Consider the following 21,552-nt stretch of genomic DNA (forward strand, 5'->3'; position numbering starts at 1 on the left):
GACCGCATGTTTTAACTCATCAAAATGCTGAAGGACAGAAGGACCTCAGAAAGCACAGCCTTAGAGAATAGCATTTCACCCTGACTCCCTCTGGTCCAGAAACCACATGGCTCCTCCTTTTTTTTATTTCATTTTATTAGCAAAATTTTTTTTTTTGGTTTTATTCTTTCCTTCTTCCTTTTTAGCATTGGTCCAGTCACAGAGGAGACTCTCCGAAAACATTTACTTATTGTGTAAACAGGGGATTTCCTCCATCAATCTTTCTCTTTACTCTCTGTGTTTCTCTTCACCTCTCATTATCTTGTCCTTTTTCCTTTTCTCTTTTACCATTTCCCTCATTTAAATGAATACAACATGGAGTGCAAATACATTTAGATTCCAACAGTTTTAGTTCCCGGAGAAGGCAATGGCACCCTACTCCAGTACTCTTGCCTGGAAAATCCCATGGACGGAGGATCCTGGTGGCTGCAGTCCATGGGGTCGCGAAGAGTCAGGCACGACTGAGAGACTTCACTTTCACGCATTGGAGAAGGAAATGGCAACCCACTCCAGTGTTCTTGCCTGGAGAGTCCCAGGGATAGGGGAGCCTGGAAGGCTGCCATCTCTGGGGTTGTACAGAGTCGGACACGACTGAAGCAACTTAGCAGCAGCAGCAGCAACAGTTTTAGTTCCAATTTAGTTCCATAAAAGAATTTAAGTTTATTGGCTAAAAAGAATCTTAATATTTATGTAATCCATGAGTAAACTGATAAATCCATGAGTAAATTGACTGTTTTATAGTTCTCAGAAAACAAAAAAAGATTATTTTTAAGCCTTGGTTGATTTCTCCCTTTGACATTATAAGTTCTTCATAGAAAAAAAATTATTGTATTGCCCATAACTGCTTGATGAACTAACTAAACATCATTATTACAAAAGCACCAAAACAGATTTTAAGATAGCAGCACTGAAGTAAGCAAAAGTTTTGCTTTGCTTCTTTTCTCAATGTTACTGGGCTCTAAAACTTTTATTTTAAATACTAAGGGTGATTATTCTTATTTTTAACCTTTGAAGAGAGAGGGACACTCTAAGAAAATAGCATTCTGATTCTAAGCATAATAGTGTTATTTAAGTCAAGAACAGGCATGTCCTAAACCAAAGATATTTAATTATGATTGGAAAAAGTCTCTGACACAAGTATTATCTTAGAATATTCCTATTTTGAGGTGTCTTTCCTAGAGGTCATTTCCTAACTTGAGATGGTATATGTGCAAACTGGGACTCCCTTGGGGTGTCATTGCAAACGGGGCAGGAGTGATGATTGGGATGGAGCTGAAATTGGGAATGGAAGATCCCCAGAGGGAGTTATCGATGAAGACAAAGCACATCTGGGAACACCTGTAATCCAACCCTGTTTTCCTTTGGCCACTTCATGCTTCCTTGACTCCAGCCACTCACCCTAAATTTAAGGATGCATTTTTCAAATGCACCAGTGAATTTTCACCCATTACCTTTGCTCACATACTGTTCTCCTTGCCAGCAGTGGTTGCCTAGGAATCTATGTATGTCCAACTACATATGATGTGTGCTTTAAGATCTGATAAAAGTCCCACTGCCTTCTTATCAAAACTCTTTAAATTTCTCAGCTCACAGAGATTTCTCCCTCCTCTCAATTTCTGAGGCAATTTTTGTTCGCAGTATATAATTTATTGCTGCCTATATACATTAACTGGGGTCCCCTGGGGGCACAGCAGTAAAGAATCTGCCTGCAATGCATGAGACATGGGTTCAAGATGCTGATCCAACCCCTAGGTCAGGAAGATTCCCTGGAGAAGGAAGCAGCAACCCACTCCAGTATTCTTGCCTGGGAAATCCCATGGACAGAGGAGCCTGGCAGGTTACAGTACATGGGGTCATGACTTAGCAACTAAACCACCACCACCACCATATACGTTAATTGCTCTCTTGGGTATATGTTCTCATTCCTCATTTAAGTTCTAAACTGTTCAAAGGCAGACACCTTGATGTCCAAGGTGGATTAAAGTGACCCAGCTATAGTCATTTTTCCATAATTGTTTGCTCATTGTAATATTAAAGATATGTCTGATCTCAAGTTTAAAGAAGTGGGAGATTTTCCCCTAATCTTGGGAGCTTTGTTTTATAAGCAGTAAATGAGATAATACATTTACACCACGGTTTGTTAGTACTGTTATTTTATGATCTCCCCAAACATCGTCTTTTATGATATGAGAAACACCTTTTTGATTTAGTTTCAACTCAATTTCTTTTCTAATTAGTAATTCAGTTATATAATAATAAATAACTGATAGTATTTCACTTCTATCACCCACTTCATACTTTGCCAAGTGTTTTTACAGACCTTGTTTAATCTTCATAACAACCCTGAAATAGGCAGGGTTAATATTGTTCACCCCACTTTTTTACTAGGTGACAAATTTAGCCTGACAGAGTTCAGATGGCCTCCTCAAGGTCACTTCAGCACTGCCCAAGCATCTCAGCTCCTTGTTCTAATGCACTGGCCCCATTATAAAGATTCATGTTTATGATTATTCTCCAGCTGTGGTGGGAAAGGATACGTGACTTCCATTTGGTCTGTCAGCTCGGCAGAAGTGAACCTTGAAAGTTTATTTTGTGTATATGTGCCATAACTTCTTTATCCATTCATCTGTCGATAGACATCTAGGTTGCTTCCATGTTTTAGTTATGGGAATTTGCTGTATGTTTCAGGGAACTCAAACAGGGGCTCTGTATCAACCTAGAGAGCTGGGATGGGGAGGGAGATGGGAGGGAGGTTCAAGATGGAGGGACATATGTACATGTATGGCTGATTCATGTTGAGGTTTGATAGAAAACAACAAAATTCTGTAAATCAATTATTCTTCAATTAAAAAATAAATAATTTTTTTTTAAGTTTCTTTTGTGGCTGAGTTAACCTGAGTTAACTCCTGCTGAGTATTCCCAGCAGGAATACACTGGGAAATGCAGCAATGCTGTCCAATCCCACAGGAGTTCAAGTTAGAGATGAAAGTCAACTCAACCATTTTTAATGAGGAAGATGACTGCCAGGATCATGTTGACAGGAAATATCAACACATTTTCCCTCCTAGTAGTGAAACCTGCTTTGGAAACCAAATACCAATTCATTGCATCTCAACAGAGGTTTTTAGAGGTAACAAATCACTTTTAAATTCCTGTTCTCAGCTGATCCACCAGCGTCAACAGAACAAGTATGACCACCCCCTCCTCATTCCTTAGCAGGAAAAGGGGTTGTTGGCAGGCTCCCTGAAGGGAGTGGTCCTGCAGATCTTCCTTAAGACCACCCACTGGTAGTGCTCTGGGGGAGGGGCACACAAGGGCAAGGAACCTTAAGCGTATTGTGGAATTCCTTGTAATTTATTATAGCTGTTCCTCCAATGTCACCTTCCCTTGTGATGAGCTGTAAAATAATTTGTGAAACAAAAAGGAAAGAGAGTGAATGGGTAAGGCAGGCACTGTTGACATTGACAGCAGGACAAACATTTTGCGAAATAATAGGAAATAAATATCCATTGGCTTCTGCTCCTAATTCCTGACACAGAGCTCCTAAATTGCTTGTAAGTTCCTTGTGATAAGAGTGCCTTTTGTCCTAATGAGGTGACATTGGATAGATTCCTGAATTGGGGCTGGTCACCAGAAAGACCAAGCCATCATCAGAAACTTGGGACTTTCAGGTTCAATTCCCACTTTGGGGAGAGGGGCTGGCAATTGAGTTAATAAATAATCAAACCCTCATTTTAAAAAAAATCCCTAAAAGTGTGGGGTTCAGAGAAATTTCCAGGTTGGTGAACAGGTCTACAGGCTGGGAGGTTGATGCTCTCCAACTCTATAGGACAGAAGCTCCTTTGCTCGGGACTCTACCAGATCTCACCCTCTGTGTCTCTTCTCTCCTTTGTATCCGTTAAAATATCCTCTGTAATAAATCAGCAATAGTAAGTCAACTGTTTTCCTGAGTTCCATGAGCTGCTTTAGCAAATTACTTAACCAGTGGAGAAGGTGGTGGGAACCTCTAATTTTAGCCAAGAAGGACATAAGTGGTACCAACCTGGGGACTCACTGCTTGTGACCAGCATCTGATCTGGAGTAGGGGGCAATCTGGTGGGGTCTGTGATAAATCTGTTTAGTGTCAGAAGTGATTTGAATTATAAACCATCCAGCTGGTGTGGGAGAATTGGTGGGTATGGGAACAAATCCACTCATCTGGCATCAGGAGTATTATAAGAGTGTGAATCAAGGAAAACTGTGTGTTTTTCAGAGACGCCTTTGTGCACTTTTTTCACAAATCAAAGAGTTCATTCAGAAGCAAGATCCCAAACTTCGTTTCAGGTTTTAAAATTGGCTAACTTTTATAAACCACCTGGGGGTAAGAGTGGGGTAGGTGCCTGCATAAGTGCTCAGACGTGTCTGACTCTTTGTGACCCTTTGGAATATTGCCCACCAGGCTCCTTTGGTCCATAGGGTTTTTTCAGGCAAGAATACTGGGCCGGGTTTCCATTTCCTCCTGGGGGATCTTCCTGACCCAACGTTCGAAACTGCGTCTCCTGCATCGCAGGTGGATTCTTTACTACTGAGCCATCAGGGAAGCCCATTGGTAGGTGAGGACCCAGGAAACATGCCAAGTGTCAAGCTCAGAGAAAATTTTGCTAAATGAAGGATATATTTGATCCTAGTTTATTTTTAATATTGATCTGTATAAATATTATAGGACTTCCCAGGTGGTTCTAGTGGTAAAGAACTTACCTGCCAATGCAGGAGACATAAGAGACACAGGTTCGCTCAATCCCTGGGTAAACAAATATTCTCATAAGTAATTGGTCTCCATTAAGAGTATCTTTCTTTTTCATATATATTTTTTAAATCAAGGTATAATTGATGCACAACATATTAGTTTCAGGTGTACAATATAATGATTTGATATTTGTATATATTGTGAAATTATCACCACACTAAGTCTAGTTATACGTCACCATGCACAGTTACAAACTTTATTTTCTTATGATAAAAACTTTTAAGATTTATTCTCCCAGCAACTTTTAAATACACAACACAGAATGTGGTGTCCATCTCCATGACTTATTTTTTTTTATAACTAGAAATTTGTACCTTTTGACATCTTTACTCATTTCAGCCCTTACTCCCTTCCTGCCTCTGGCAACTACTGATTTGTTTCCTGTATCTATGAGCTTGGTTTCTTTGTTTTTGTATTTCACATATGAGTGAGATTATATGGTATTTGTCTGTCTCTATCTGACTTATTTCACTGTGAAAGTCCATCCATGTTGTGAAATAATGGCAATATTTCAATCTTTTTTATGGCTGAATATATTCCATTGTGTGTGTATATGTATCATATTTCCTGTATTCATTCATCCCAAGGTGGTCACATAAGGTCTCTACATGTCTTGGTTATTGTAAGTAAAACTGCAATAAATGGGCAGTTACCTAGATATTTTTAAATTAGTTTTTTTGTTTTCTTTGAATAAATGCCCAGATATGAATCACTGGCTTATATGGTAGTTCTATTTTTAATTTTTGAGGAAACTCCATGCTGTTTTCCCTGATGGTTGCACCAATTTATAACAGTGTATGAGAGTTCCTTTCTCATCACTTTCTGCTAACACTTGCTATTTCTTTTTTTGTGTGTGATAGTCATCTTAACAGGTGTGAGGTGATATTTCACAGTGGTTATTGACTTGCATTTCCTTGATGATTAGTGATGCTGAGAATCTTTTCATGTACATGTTGGCCATTTGGATGTTCCCTTTAAAAAAAATGTCTATTCAGATTTTCTGCCCATTTTTCAATTAAATTTTTTTCAAAATGAGTTGTAGGAGTTCATTAGATCTTTAAGATATTAGCCCTTTATTAGATATAGGATTTGTAAATATTTTCCCATCCACTCCCCCCAATTTTCATTTTGTTGATGGTTTTAAATCACATTTTAAAAAATAAAATTCATTACATAAGTTGCCTTTATAATTATTAATGTTTTGCCAAATTTAGAGGCTAAAAATTTCAGGCCTCCTCTATTCTATTTACTCCTGATAGTACATAAATGTATCCAATTAAGTACAAAGGAGCTTCATCAAAGGCTCTTCCTACAAGTCAAGATGTTTCAAAACTCATAAATTTTCAAAATTAGATGCAGGGCATAACTGGATTTAATTTTAATCTGTTCAATTCCTCCTCAGCTTTAATAGAGGAAAAGCCAGAAAATGTGTTGTTTTCAACAAATGCAATTCACTAATATCTTCAAAAGTTGACATTTTTGGCACTCCATTTGTTTTACCCTCTGATTAAAGATTTTTCAACTGATCTTGGAAAATAAGTACAGCTGAGACTTATTGGACTGATTTACCAATAAAGTTCCAGAACATTGTAGGATACTAAGATTGATTTACAAAGGTAGTTCTTCAATGTTTTAAGTCATTTCCCAAGTCTAAACATTAATGGGCAACTGTAGTATTTTTGCTAGGGCTGCCGTAGGAAAATACCTCAGACCGGGCAGTTTAAAAAACGGAAATTTATTTTCTTGCAATTCTGGAGGGTAGAAATTCAAGATCAAGGTGGGTTGATTTCTTCTCAGTCTCCTTTCCTTGACTTATAGACGGCCATCTTCTTCTGTGGTCATATGGTCTTCTCTCTGTACATATCTATGACCAAATCTCCTCTTTTTATGTGATATTCAATCAGGGCTCACCTCAAGACCTCATTTATCCTTAATTGCCTCTTTAAAGGCCCTGTCTCCAAATAGTCACGTTCTGAGGTGCTGGGGGTTAAAGCCTCAACATATGAATGGGGGTGGGGTGGGACAGACAGTTCAGCCCATAAGAGCAGCAGAGAGAGGAAGCACGCACTGCCAGGTCATGCTTTGTAGGACATCACCCACCAACTTCTTCTCTATTTCATTGTCTAGAATGTATTCTTGTACCTCTACATACCTGGTATGGCCTCTGACCCCTCCAAGGTATAAGTGGAAGCCACAGAAAAACAGGAGAAGCAGGAAAGGACTTGCTTGTTATTGTTTAGTCACTAAGTCCTGTCTAACTTTATGGTACCCCATGAACTGCAGCCCACCAGGTTCCTCTGTCCATGGGATTTCTCAAGCAAGAATAGTGGAGTAGATTGCCATTTCCTTCTCGAGGAACCGAATCCAGGGATCAAACCTGCCTCTCTTGCATTGGCAGGTGGGTTCTCTACCACTGAGCCACCTGGGAAGTCCCTAAGGACTTGCTTGCTTTGTACCAGTTTAACCAGGCTTTGACTCTTCTTTGGCAGATATTTAAAGCCAGTTATCTGGGCTCCATGGTGAATGAGCAAAGCTGATTCTTTTTCTTGGTGCACATCTCTCTGGCTGTTTCCCTTCACAGAATGCTCTTTCCCTGGATCTTGGTGGAGTTAAAGCTCCCTTCACTGAGGTCCATACTCAAAGAGGCCCCGCTGACTGGGTTACCCAAAATATCCAGGTCCACCTGCCATCTCCCCTCTCTCTGCTTTCTTTTCCCAGCCCTCTCTCCACCCACAATCCTTTCACATGTCTGCCTCTTTGTTGCCAGTCTTGTCTCTTTAGAATGGAAGTTCCTCAAGGCCAAGGTTTGTGACCATTTTCTTCATTATCTATCCTCAATACCTACTGCTACATGCTTGGCTACAGTAGACATTCAAGAAATGTTGGAGGGGCTGAGTGAATTCATGAGCAAATGAAGACCTCTTTATATTATTGAGCGCAGAAGGCAATGGAACCCCATTCCAGTATTCTTGCCTGGAAAATCCCATGGATGGAGGAGCCTGGTAGGCTGCAGTCCATGGGATCGCTAAGAGTCCGACACGACTGAGCGACTTCACTTTCACTTTTCACTTTCATGCTTTGGAGAAGGAAATGGCAACCCACTCCAGTGTTCTTGCCTGGAGAATCCCAGGGATGGGGGAGCCTGGTGGGCTGCTGTCTATGGGGTCGCGTAGAGTCAGACACGACTGAAGCGACTTAGCATATATTATTGAGAGGAGAGTTGGCATGTTGATATTGGGGAGCAATTTCTCTGACTCAACAGCTTTGGCATTGCCTGTGGCTTTGGCACACAGAGCGGCCAGCAGCTTGAGTGATGACAGTGGGGAACATGTGCTCTCAATAAACCACATGGCTCCTCTGTGTTGAGGACATATTATCTGGAGGAACCATCAGGGTGTGCTGAGGTCATCACAGGCCACCTTATCTAAAGAAAATATCTGAAGGAAGGATTCTGGAAAGTGGAAGGAAGTCCAAAAAACGGAGCCAAGACTTGGATGCTCCAAAGGGCTTTCATGACCTTAATGTATTTCCTTTCTGGGTAAGATATTCTCCAACCACCTTGCAGGGGCTGGTCCATAATTTCTGCTTGAAACGGAATCCATTATGAATATGTATGTAGAAAACATTACAACTTTTAAACTGAAATAGGAAAAAAACATCTGGATTACTTGGCAATATATATAGAAGTCTGGCCTGATGATGAACCCCAGGCACTGTAATTTGGACTGTGTTAGGGGTGCGATTCATCACAGTATCAATCCTCAGGGACAGAGTCAAAATCTGTATGAACAAGGAAGTCTAAAATCAGATAAGCAGCTGTAAATTTTCCTGGATTAGACCAGTCATCATCTCAGGTCTAAGGTAAACTTGAGCACTTTCCTCCCCATGCTAATATATTGATTAAGTAGATGTCAGAGTAATCATTTGGACCCCTGAGTGGTTGGGGTCTTTGACTGACTACAAAGGGAGCTAGGAAGGCAGAAGACTCCTCCAGACCTTGACAGTCAGAAAGCAAGGGCTTCCAACTACGTATGCTGCAGCGGAGAAGCAGGAAAGGAAAGTTATTCCAGAGTTGATTTTATTTTACTGTATTTTATTTTTGTAAATACTGTGGAAATGTGACATGCAGAAAAGTATGCAAATCTTAATTGTACGGCTGCATATATTTTCACATAGTGGATGCAAACACAGATCATATTGTGATCTGCAAACACAGCTTATGAAACTGCACACTGCACCAGAGACAGCCCCTCTTAGTGTCTCCCTCCTAGCACTGCCCCCTGCCACAAGGGCAATCACCATGGTGACTTCCAAGAGCATACATGTCTTTGACCTGTTCTTTTTCTCCGCACACAGAATTCCGTGGAATCACACACGTATTCCCCTATGTGAGTAGCCTCCCTCACTCAACACCAAAACTGCACAGTTCAACTACATTTTGCAACTAAACCTCATCCAGTCTCGCTGTTTTCCACTACTGAAGACTACATCAAGATTCATCCATCATCCCTCACATGTGACCGGCTGGACCGTTTCAGTTTGTGACCACTGCAAACAGGCGCTCCATGGACATCCACAGTTGTGTCTTTTGGTGAGCGTATGTGTGCAACTTAGCTGGGTATGTACATAGGAGCAGAACTCCTCAGGCTTGTCTTGAACAGCAGGCTTAAGTCCAAACTCCATAGCACAGACCCCAGTGCCCTATATTCCATGAACCTGTTGTCAATACCAGACCCATCTCTCATACCCCACTCTGCAATACCTAAAGACTGATCTCAAAAGATATCCCATCTCCTGTGCCAAGGCCATTCATTCCCTTGCCTGGAATGCCTTTTTACTTTCTCGCCTAACAAACTCCTTCTGATTCTTCAAAGTTCAGCTTAAATGTTAGTGAGCCCTTCCCTGAGGGGTGCTCTTAAAGGGGAGATGGCTAGAGGATCCATTTATGGAAGAAATGACTTAAGGCCATGATTGCAGCTCTCTGATAAGCTCAGTTTTTTTTTAAAATTTTAAACTAATGCTTTAATTTTTAAACAAAATATTTGCTCATTAAAGAAAACTGAAACTAGACAGGAAAAATGTAGTACAGAAAAAAATAAAAGATACCAAACAGAAGTGCTGTTGCCATTACAGACTGCTTATGTGCCATCATCCTCGTGCTAAAGTTCATGATGCCCTAGTAATCCTCAACATTTCTCAACAGTATTACTGACTCTAGATAGTCATAATTTTCAGTAGCTACATAACATTTCTTGCATGGACATATTATAACTTGCTTAACTCTTTCCAGTTGGATTGTTTCCAAATTTTGTTATTATATGCAGAGTATCTACAGGCACAGTATTTTGTCATGACTTCTATTTATTTCCCTGTGAGAGATTCTTAGAAGTTGCCTATGTAGAACAGATAAGATTTGTAAGACTCTTTATGCATATTATCAGATTGCTTTACAGAAATGTTAGAACAGTATTCCCACCTGCAATGTATAAGAGTTTGCTTCACAGCACCTTAGCCAGAATTATATATCTTTAATTTTTTTCAGTTATTCTATTGGGTTTTCTTTTTGTATTTTGTTGTTATACTTTAACTTCTTTGTTAGTTCAGTTGAACCTTTTCCTTCATATGTTTACTGGCTTTTTGTGTCTCTTCCTCTATGAGCTAAGTTAGAATCAACCTGCCTCAAGGTACAGAACTGAACATCAGTGAAGATGTTCAATAGTAAGAAGATTCATTCACTTCATTCATTGATCAAACTGAGCTACTATATAAACTCTTACATAAGACTATTTGTCACATTGTTTAACTTTTAAGAAAACATGTTAAAAAATACACATGGAAGAACTTAATTCACTCAACACTAAATAATAGCCCATTATGTACCATTACAGTGTCAGAGATGGTAGACAAGATAAATTAAACATATTTTGCTCTCAAGATGCTTACAAGTTAAAGCAAAAAGAGCGTAAAACAGATGTTTGGTAGAGAGCAGGAAACTCAGAGTTCACTGTGCACTCAGAGGAGTGGATCCATCTCATTCCCATGAAGCAGAGACGTCAGAAATGTGAAGAGATTTTGAGAGAAATTTAAGAGTGAAGGGGTTGCAAAGAGTCAGCCATGACTTAGCAACTGAACAACAACAGTAAGAGTGAGAAGGAGTTTATAGGGCAGAAAGATAAAGAGCAACCTTGTCTAACAGGCACGTTATTAAGGGATCCTCCTCTACCCTATGGTCCTACAGGAACAGGTTATATGCTAGGAGAAGAAGGTGCATTAGGAGGTTTTAAGAGCCAGCGGTGGTTAGTCTGAGGCCAAAATATGAAGTTTATATGTACTGATAAGGAGTTTGGACTTATTCTATTTTTTGGCATGGAGGCAACATTTCAAAACAAGAGACTATTGTGAGCATTCTTATTTTGCAGCTGAAGAACTGGAGGTACAGAAAGGTTAAGGGATTGTTGTTAAGTTGTAATGTTAGGAAGTGAAGGAATTTGAAACCATCTCATCTGGCCCCTGAAATAGGGTTTTATTTTCCACAATGTTATATAATTCTTCCCATTATTCCACTCATCCTCACCGTATCCATAGAAAGTAGATCCTGGAACTGTACTAGGTGCTAAAGACAGCAGGAGACAAACCTGTTCTGGTTTCTGTGTGCCTCCCACACCTGACATTCCCCCCCAACCACAACATTATATACTCAGCAAGAGAGGAAAAGCCACCCATTGACCTGGCAAAGACCAAGATGTGGGAGATGATACAGTGGGTGCTGGGATCTCAACATCCTTTGTTGCAGGCTCAGAAACAAAGAATATATTCACCAACAATAAGAATACTAATTACACTTCTATTTATCTTCTCACAAGTTAGTATGGCTCCAGATACCAAAGGTTACAAAAATAATTTATCCAAATTGATTCATGAGCATTCCTAATCACATAATTAGCCTTTGTATATTTGGATGAAAGCGGGGAAAAATGCTTTTTTCCCTGGTCTTCAGGATAATCATTCTGTCCTTTATTAAGACCCATTGTTTGGAAAGTTTGAGCTGTAATCTAGAAAAGCAAACTCGTACACAGTTCAGTGTAGTGTGTGGTGGTGGAGCGCATGTTTAGCAAATCCCTTTCCCTGACAGCAGCCATAAAAACAAGTTTTCACTTCTATCTTATCGCTCTTCTCTTCACTTTGAATGAAAGTTAAAGAAAATATGAACATACCACCTATATTTTTAAGATCTATCGTTTCCTTCCAAGCATGTCAAAGTTCTTGCAGATATTCGGCAGGTCTGTTCAGTTTATATGAATTACTCCTGTACATACGGGCAGAAGCAAGGAGCTGAAAGGTTTGACAGGTAAGAGGTCTGCTGTATTTTGGCAGGCTGTCTGCTGGATAGAGTCACATAAAGAACAGTCGGTTGGTGAATCTTCCGCCTAGGATGGTGGGAGGGACCTCTCCAGAAAAGGCTGGAATTCATTAACCCCCATTGGGAGATGGCATGTGAAGCCTCCTTATTCTTCTGCAGCCTGCTAATAGTCACAGAGATCTGGTGGCAGAGAATTACTTCCACCTTCAAGTTCTTGCTATGACAACCCCTTTATTTTGATTTGATTTTTTATTTGTAAAATATATTTAAATATTCATATTTATGGCACTTATCTACTATTTATTTTGATTCCCCATTGATTCTTTATAGTCTGCCTTTGTGTATCATTCTTAAATTTTTTTTTCTTAATTTTTTTTTGCTTTCTTCAAAGGGTCACTGTATGTATATTTGAGAAATGCTGGCAAAGGGTATGAGCATTTATTATTAATTTGCACTGGCTATGAAAAGTGGAAACAGTGACATATTTTCTTCTCTTGGGCTCCAAAATCACTGTAGACAGTATGACTGCAGCCATGAAATTATAAGATGTTTCCTCCTTGGAAGAAAAGTTATGACAAACCTAGACAGCGTAAAAAGCAGAGAAACCACTTTGCCAACAAAGGTCTGTCTAAGTCAAAGCTATGGCTTTTCCAATAGTCAAGTACGGATGTGAGAGTTGAACCACAAAGAAGGCTGAGGGCCAAAGAATTGATGCTTTCGAACTATGGTGTTAGAGAAGACTCTCGAGAGTACCTTGGACAGCAAGGAGATCAAACCAGTCAATTCTAAAGGAAATCAGTCCTGAATATTCATTGGAAGGACTGATGGTGAAGCTGAAGCTCCAATACTTTGACCACCTGATGTGAAGAGCTGACTCAACTGCTAAGAACCTGATGCTGGGAAAGATTGAGGGCAGGATGAGAAGGAGGTGACAGATGATGAGATGGTTGGATGGCATCCTCGACACAATGGACATGAATTTGAGCAAACTCCAGGAGATAGTGAAGGACAGGGAAGCCTGGCGTGCTGTAGTCCATGGGTTGCAGAGCTGGACACGACTTAACGAATGAACTACAACAATAACAATGAACTGCATTTTCTAAAAATCTACCTCTTTTCATCTGAGATATAATAAACATCAAGATGAGGTAACTTCTGGAAAGACACAGCCAAAGATTTGAGTTTTATAGAGAAGTTTCTAAAATTAGATGATTTTCAAATTATTCAGAATAAGGTTCAAAATAAAATAACATACGTCTAATAATCAAAACAAAGATGTTTGTTTTGCCTATTAAAGTTCAGATGTTGACTATTTATTGTACTTTTTATGGGTAACAATGTGGTATTGATTACCAAGATCAGCCAGAGATAAATAAACACAACTATGGAAAATTTCTTCTGATATATATATATATATATATACGTATATATATATATATATATATATATATCAGAAGAAATATATATATATTTATATATACATATCAGAAGAAACATATATATATATATATATATATATATATATATAATGAAATTTGAATTTCTGAAGCCATATATGTAATAATATTTTGAAAGATTTATTGATTCTTCTATGAAAAAGTAATTTTCTTTGGAAACTAAGAAATAGTACCTTCTGTTTATTGTGGAGAGAACATCTGTTAATTATAATATTTTTCTTAATTCAGGAATCTTTAAGTGAACAAAAAAAGGGTATTAAGCAATAAGAGAAACATTAAGACATCAGTAGATAAACAAGTGAAGAGCCTGACCGGAAAACAGACAAAAGGAAATATGACTGGAGGAAAAGGGTGAAAAAAAAATAATGGTTAAAAGTGATTGGCATAGTTACTAGGGAGAGGAAATTGCATTTTGCTTAGGTAAGCACTAAATGGGTCATTCTAGCTTATTAAAATATAATAATATTTTATTATATTACAATGATAATCTATATGGCCAAGTAGAAGTGAGTAGAAGGGGACTCAATATTTTATTATATTACAATAATAATCTATATGGCCAAAGAGAAGTGAGTAGTAGAAGGGGACTATAAGCCTCAGAGAAACACAAGGCAAGGAGCCCAGCCCAGACTGAGGGCTCTAGAAGGGGAAGTGGACAAGGTGTGGTCAGGAAGAGACAGGCCAGCCAGATGAAGGAAGCCAGCATCCAAGAATGCAAGGGACCAGAGACACGTTCCCAGGAGGAGGAGTGGCTGTGCCCCTTTATGATGGAGATGGTTTACATCGAATCTTTAGGTTGTTTGCCATGCTGAGATGTTTTGTTTCCTTGCAAACGTCCGCCCCTCCTTTTGCTGCCCCTGGTATGAAGAGTGTGTTAGGGAAATGGAGAAAGGAAACAGAGCGACAGCAGTCACATGAGGTAAGAAATGGGAGAAACAGAGGCTTCCGTTGACTTGAAAAATATGAATAAGAATCGACTGGAGGAAAAATATCAGATCTTCAGATCTGTCACAGTGGACACCAGGTTTCCATCACCCAAGAGAACTGAAGCTATTTAATAAAATGGAACAGGTGAAACCAGCAAGCAGGGGAGCTTGCTAGCATCCTTGCAGCTAATGTGAAGGTAACAGACTCTTCTTCAAAAGAATAAAAGAAGCACAAATTAAAATAAGCAGTGGGTACTATTTTAGCTACCAAATTAGGGAGGAAAAATGTTCACGATAAACTAGTCTTGACATTTCACATCTTCATCTGTCACTGAAGGCACTGGAAAAGGAACTGACCTTTTAGAAAAAGCAATTTAGCAATTACGTATTAAGAGACATAAATATGACAATATACATGGACCAGTAATTCCACTATGGGACTAGGGAGATTCTGCTCCAATTTTACTCCTATATTCACTAACATCGGTCAACAGTGGGCTCCTGCTGATCGTGGTCACACAGTATTAGTCACACAGGGAACAGCAGCCAAAAAAAAAAATCATACACATACGAAGGTGATATCATTGCTATTTACACAAGTTAAACCTTAGAAACAATGAGATTGACAATTATTTGATTTCACTGATTTGCCTTGTTTTTTCCCCAATCCCACTGAAAGTGGTAAAGAATTATTATTTTTTAAAGAGGAACTCCTCTATCAGCCTTGAAAAATTAGGGACGTCACTGTGAACAAGTGGAAAATACTTTGTCGTTTTTAGACTGTATAGCTGTAATGCAAGCAAACTGCCCCCACATCAACACAAGCAGTGGAGAGATCTCACCCAGGAAATGGGTACACAGGATACCCAAAGAGCCCTGGGAAATCTCAGACATCAGAAGAAAGAAGGCCGGCCATCAATCAGCACATGGGGTGCAGAGGTGATACCTGCTTAAGAGGTGCTTATAGTAGGGCTGTGCTGACAGTGGTCAGGCTGCCCTAGCCACACCCTGGACAGCAGCAAAAGCCAACCATTGGAGCCCATGTCATTACCCTCCAGAGGGTGGCTGGGTCAAGTCAGACCTGTCCTCCTGGACTAAGAGCCTGCACACCAGACCAAGAGCCTGCTCCATCCCCAAGCCATGCCGGGGCTCAGGCCTCACCACGTAGAACAACACTTCAGTCTCAAAAACAAAACAAAACCTCTTCAGATCCTGACACTGAACAAACACACAACTTCTCCATAAGTTGAATAAAGGAAAATCACTGGATAAATATACCATAGTCTGTCAAAGGGCGAATAACAATAATTTGTTAAAGGATAAGTGACAATAATAATATAAATATATTATATATAATAATAATGTGACAAAGTTAAAGGATAATTTTTCCAAATGCAGGGGACACCAGTTCTCTCCCTGGGTTGGGAAGATCCCTTGGAGAAGGAAATGGCAACCCACTCCAGAATTTTTGCCTGGGAAATCCCATGGACAGAAGAGTCTGGCGAGCTATAATCCATATGGTCACAAAGAGTTGGACATGACCGAGGGACTGAGCACATTCACACATGAGGATGGCAATCCTTTGGGGGTTGCTCCTCTGTTCTGGGTTGGGGCTGTGGAACCCTAGAAGGGGAGATAGTTTAGTGGGTAAAAACGAGTGGCTACTGTTTTAATATGACTTCTCACATATCTTCTGGTTTATCTTCGATGCATTCAGCCACATAGGTCAAAAGGGCAGCTGATACTGAGTTAGAAATTGATTCTAAGTGTTTCTGGACTTTCTTTCATCCTTGACTCCCTTCTGCTTGCACTTGCTTTTCTTTTCCAGCTATGGACTGCAATTCTAACTTTGACCCCTTTCCAACTATTTGTTATATCTGCTGCCATTTTGGTTTTTTATGCCTTCACTTGTATGTATACTATGTGTATGTGTTTGTAACAATATAGGCTTAAATTTTTGCCTGGTTACTTTCATAGATGTTTTCCTTGTGTCTTATTTCATAATTTTTAACTTCATAATTTTTAAGAAAATTACCCTGAGCACTCTGTTCTATTCTACTGCTCCATCTGCCTGCTCTTTAATCAGCAGCATGTGGGTTCCATGTTGGTGAAGAGGAGTGAAGCGATAAGCCTAGGAATCAGGCAGACCCGGATTAGCTGTTTGATCTTGAACAAGTTATTGATCTTGAACAACCACTTTCATTCTGTCACTTCATCCGTAAAATATGGGTAATAACAGTGCCTATTTCACAGCACTACAGTTAGAACAGAAAAAAAATAATTTGCACAAAGTGGTTAGCATAATGCCCAGCACATCACAAGCTCTCAACAAATGATAGTTTGTCATCCTCATCATCACTAGCTTTCTCTAAAAGGGATTTTGAAACTCAGTAGTTCGTTTCATAATTCATCTTTTTCAAGCAATTTTTGCCTGTCTATTTTTTCAATAATTCGCAACCAAATCAATTTATAAAGCTCCAAAAATCTGTTGGAATTTTAAAATTGTAATTATGTTAACCCTTTAAAATAATAGGGTCATTATCTTTAAACGATTCAGTATTCCCACCCAAGAACACAGCGAATCTCTCCATTTATCCAACTCTTGTATCTATCAGGAAGTCTTTGTCCATTTCCATATGTCAGAAGCTAGACACTATGCAGGAGGGACATTTGTCAAGGAGATGCCCACTGCCCATGTAAGGGGCAAGATTTAGCATCATGCCAGGGTCAGAGAAAAGATGTAACTTCAAGGACCCATTTGGAGGGTCTGGAACATGCAGACACTGAGAAAAAGAGTCATAGCTACAGAATGAATGTTTGTGTGTCTCTGACAGCCGTCTGCAAACCAGGCAGTGGGCTCTAACCAGATACCCTGATCTAGGATTCCCAGACTCCAGAACTGTGAGAAATTTGAAGTCACTCAGTTTGTGGTGTTCTGTTATAACTGTCCAAACAGGTCAAGACATTCATCTTATTTCTACTTCAAATTCCACTTGCTGTTTTGCAAGTCTTCCATTAATTGCCATCAAGCATTAGTTGAGTCCTCAAGTGTGCCTAAGTCCACACTCAGGCAGAGCAACACAGCACAGCCTGGGGTGGCCTCTGGAGAGGGTGGGAATTACCTGGTGAAGGGAGAGGAGCAGGCCCTGGAGACAGGCCACTGATTGAGTGGACCCTCAGGATGGACTTCTGGAACCATGCAAACATAGATTCCTTTATCCTTCTACCCTGCCTCTCAGTCCTCAGTCCTTTTCAGACCTCACAAGACAGGAGTAGAGGCCTCAGGTAGGAAAGCTAGAGACTAGACCGGCATTTTGATTTAAAAGAAGCATTCCCCCCCTGTTCTCTCCTGCCTGCTTCTCTCCCTGTGAAATGACCTGATGCATGCACCTTCTCCCACTGATTTCAATCTGGAGATTGGAGGGGTTGGGCAGGAAAGAAAAATTGAAAACTGTTTGTTCTGAGCTTAAGGTAGGAGCAGGAGGAAGGGAAGAGACAATCTCCTGCTTCCATTCTACACTGGGTCGTTTATCTGGAGAGAAGAGTCAGGGCGTCTCTTGCAGGCACTCAGTTGACTTTTTAATAAACTAAGACATGGTTGTTTTGTCATGGTGCAGAAAAGGCTGACTCCAGCCTGCTTTGGGGGATAAGACCCCTGAGGAGGCTGAGGCCTCCTCTCAAGCCATGTCCACATGTTTATACTTGTAAAGTCTCTTCCCCTTCTATGCCTTCTATGCCTTCCTGCCTACATTTTTTGAGATCTGGAAGTCTCAGACTCTATTCAGTTATCAAAAAGCAACATATACCACACATTTTATATACAGTTGACCCTTGAACAACATAGATGTGAACTGCAAGGGCCCATATATACACTATTTCCCCTCCCCCCAATAAATATGTACTAGAGTACTACATGTACTGTACATGTAGTACTAGAGTACTACAGTACAGGGGCTGGGGGAATCCATGGATGCAGAACCATGAACATAGAGGACTGACTGTAAAGTTACACTTGAATGTTCCACTGACCAGAGGGTTGGTGCCTGTAACCCCTAGTTAGGGGGGTCAGCTGTACTCACTGCTTCCACTTTCCTGTCCTCACAGAGGGAACGGCAGCCTTGGGAAGAAGAATTTCCAGCCCTGCTCCAGCCAGTTCCCTTTCTAAGCCCTGCTGCTCACCCTTTCCCACCATTGCACCTCTTCACAGGCAAGCAGATGAGCTTCTTCAGTGGCTGCACATAAGGTCGGTGACAGGTGGTTAAGTAGGAAAAAAGAGATTCTGGGGGAAAAGATGAAGAGGCCAACTAGGAAGGAGAGAGTTTGTCCAGAAAATAAGAAAGGGTGCCAAGAGTCCTGGAGCCTTAATTCCATCGAACACGGCAGAGAATTCCAGCGAAGCAAGCACAGACCCCAAAGGGCACTGGTCACATTGGTAGAGCAGTTTCAGTGGCGTGGTGGGGAGAGGGCCACATTCCAGGGGATAAGAAAGGACCAGGTAACAAAACAACAGCAACTCATGGGACCACTCTGTTTCCTTTGGCTTATTTGATACTTTCAAAAGCACATCAGGAGGACTCCCCTGGTGGTCCAGTGGCTAAGACAGTGTGCTTGAAACATATGGGGGCCCAAGTTCTATCACTGGCCAGGGAACTAAATCCCACATGCGGAAATGGCACAACTTGAAAAAAAAAAAAAATCCCACCTGCCATATCTATGACCAGGCACAGCCAAATAAATAAATATTTAAATATTAAAAAAAAAAGCATTTTAGGTAACTCATGAGCCCAGTAGTCCACTTCACAATTCATCTTTTTCAAGCATGAAACACAGTGATAAATGTATATCACCATCCACCTGAAAAACACTACACAGTCCATGCTACTGCATCTACTGCACCGTGAGGACCACTCTCTGGAGAAGCTTGATTCTGAAGGACAGAATGGTGTGAGTGATGTGGGCCGGAGGCGGAAGAAGGCAGGAAAGGCACTTTTGAAACAGACAGTGGGAAGCTGAAGACACAAGGGAGAGTGGAAAGGTGCCCAGAAGCCCTTCAGAGGAGGTCCTGGGGACCACAGACAGGTGTCAGCTAGCTTTGCAGGCTGGGCTCTTCCTGAAGGAGTGTCTAGCACTTCTCTTTCTCCCACAGGGCAAGTCTAAAAAGAGCATGAGAAACTCCAATACTTTGGCCACCTGATGCAGAGAGCTGATTCATTTGAAAAGACCCTGATGCTGGGAAAGATTGAGGGCAGGAGGAGAAGGGGACAACAGAAGATTAGATGGTTGGATGGCATCACCGACTCAATGGACATGGGTTTGGGTGGACTCCAGGAGTTGGTGATGGAGAGAGAGGCCTGGTGTGCTGCGGTTCATGGGGTCAGAGAGTCGGACACGACTGAGCGACTTAACTGAACATAATTAACATCAGCAGGAGGGATGTAGCTCGGATGACACCAGCAAAGCCCATTCACAATTACCAGGAAGTAAAAATAGAATGTAGCTAACAAAAGTGTTTATAAAGAAGGCTGAGTGGGGAAGAATTGATGCTTTTGAACTGTGGTGTTGGAAAATACTCTTGAGAGTTCTCTGGATTGCAAGGAGATCAAACCAGTCAATCCTAAAGGAAATCAACCTGAATATTCATTGGAAGGACTGATGCTGAAGCGGAAGGTCCAACACTTTGACCATCTGATGTTGAAGAGCCGACTCATTGGAAAAGACCCTGATGCTGGGAGAGACTGAGGGCAGGAGAAGGGGGCAGCTGAGGATGAGATGGTTAGAGGCATCACCGACTCAATGGACATGAATTTGAGCAAACTCTGGGAGGCAGTGAAAGGAGCCTGGGAACCTTGAGTGCTGTAGTTCATGGGGTCGCAAAAAGTCAGACACAACATACTGGCTGAACAACAACAACAAAATAAAGTTTAACCATTTTTTCCTTTTCCGTTATGCTGAGCCTAGTTTCACTGCCTCACAGGGTGCCGCGAGTAGAGGTCTCACGCCCAGGCCCTTCTGACCTGCGTTCCTGGTGCCAAACAGCTGCACGGCGGCCTCAGCTTCTGGCTCCTGTACAGACACTGCGCACTTAACTCCATCCAAGATGGCGGAGGCGGTGCAGAGAGGCTGCGCCGCCTCCTGACAGGAGCTTGAGCGGTACAGCTGCGCCTGCGCGCCTCTGCAAAACTACCCCTCCCCTGCGGGCGGTAGAGGTCGCCGTAAACTAAGCAACTGCCAGTGGTGGGTGGCGAGAACACCTTCTCTGGAGCGGAAGCTCGAGCGTCTTCACTCTTTGATCTGAGGAGAACGCTTTCCTTGCCTTTGGAACCGAACTTAGTCTCATTCCATTGGTGAGAGCAGGCACAGGGCAGAAGGCCCCTGGTTGTGGCCCAGCTCCAGAGGGTTGATGACAGAAGCTCCGTATTTGTTGCACTGGTAAGTTACTGAGGCGTGTCCTGCAGCAGTCATACGGAAAGCTCTTGGCTCGGCCGGGGCTCAAGTCAAAGGGCCACTTTGAGTTTCTCCCCCAGATGTCACATTCTGTCCCCAAGCTCACAATGCAGTCCCTGTCGTGCGGCAGGTAAGGACACCCCACCCTCATAAAGACAAAACCATGTCCTCCAGATGGAAGCAGAAGTTTCCAGAAGAGGCCCTGGGGGACAGAAACCAAGCAGTGCCTGACGATGTCCCCCACGCCCCATGTGTTTGTCACCGCTTCGTGGTTCTGGGTACTGTACACCTGATGCTTTCAGATGCTTCTCTCCCTCTGCTCTCTGGCTCAGCAACACACTGTCCTTTTCAACTTTTCCCCCTAACTAGGATCAGATCTTCTGCATTAGAGAAAAAGAATAAGGCCTTCCCCCGCAGTCCTGTGGTTAGGGCTTCTTCTTCCAATGCAGGGGGTTCAATCCCTGGTCAGGGAACCAAGATCCCCCCGTGCGTAGTGGCCAAAAAATCAGAGCATAAACAACAGAAGCAGTATTTTAACAA

At 41.4% G+C, this 21,552-nt stretch overlaps 1 protein-coding gene across 1 annotated transcript in view; it reads right to left on the reverse strand.

Annotated features, from left to right (window-relative positions):
* RXFP2 (relaxin family peptide receptor 2) overlaps window positions 1-20,742 on the reverse strand; it is a gene marked incomplete at its 5' end in the record, with an annotated part of 98,025 nt that extends 77,283 nt beyond the window's left edge. Inside the window, one exon of the mRNA XM_070800604.1 lies at window positions 20,583-20,742. Within this exon, the coding sequence (XP_070656705.1) occupies window positions 20,583-20,742 (160 nt within the window). The remainder of the gene's footprint in view (window positions 1-20,582) is intronic.
* Window positions 20,743-21,552: the final 810 nt, after the last annotated feature.

The sequence above is a fragment of the Bos indicus genome, chromosome 12, assembly GCF_029378745.1.
Source record: "Bos indicus isolate NIAB-ARS_2022 breed Sahiwal x Tharparkar chromosome 12, NIAB-ARS_B.indTharparkar_mat_pri_1.0, whole genome shotgun sequence".
In the NCBI taxonomy this organism is placed as follows: domain Eukaryota; kingdom Metazoa; phylum Chordata; class Mammalia; order Artiodactyla; family Bovidae; genus Bos; species Bos indicus.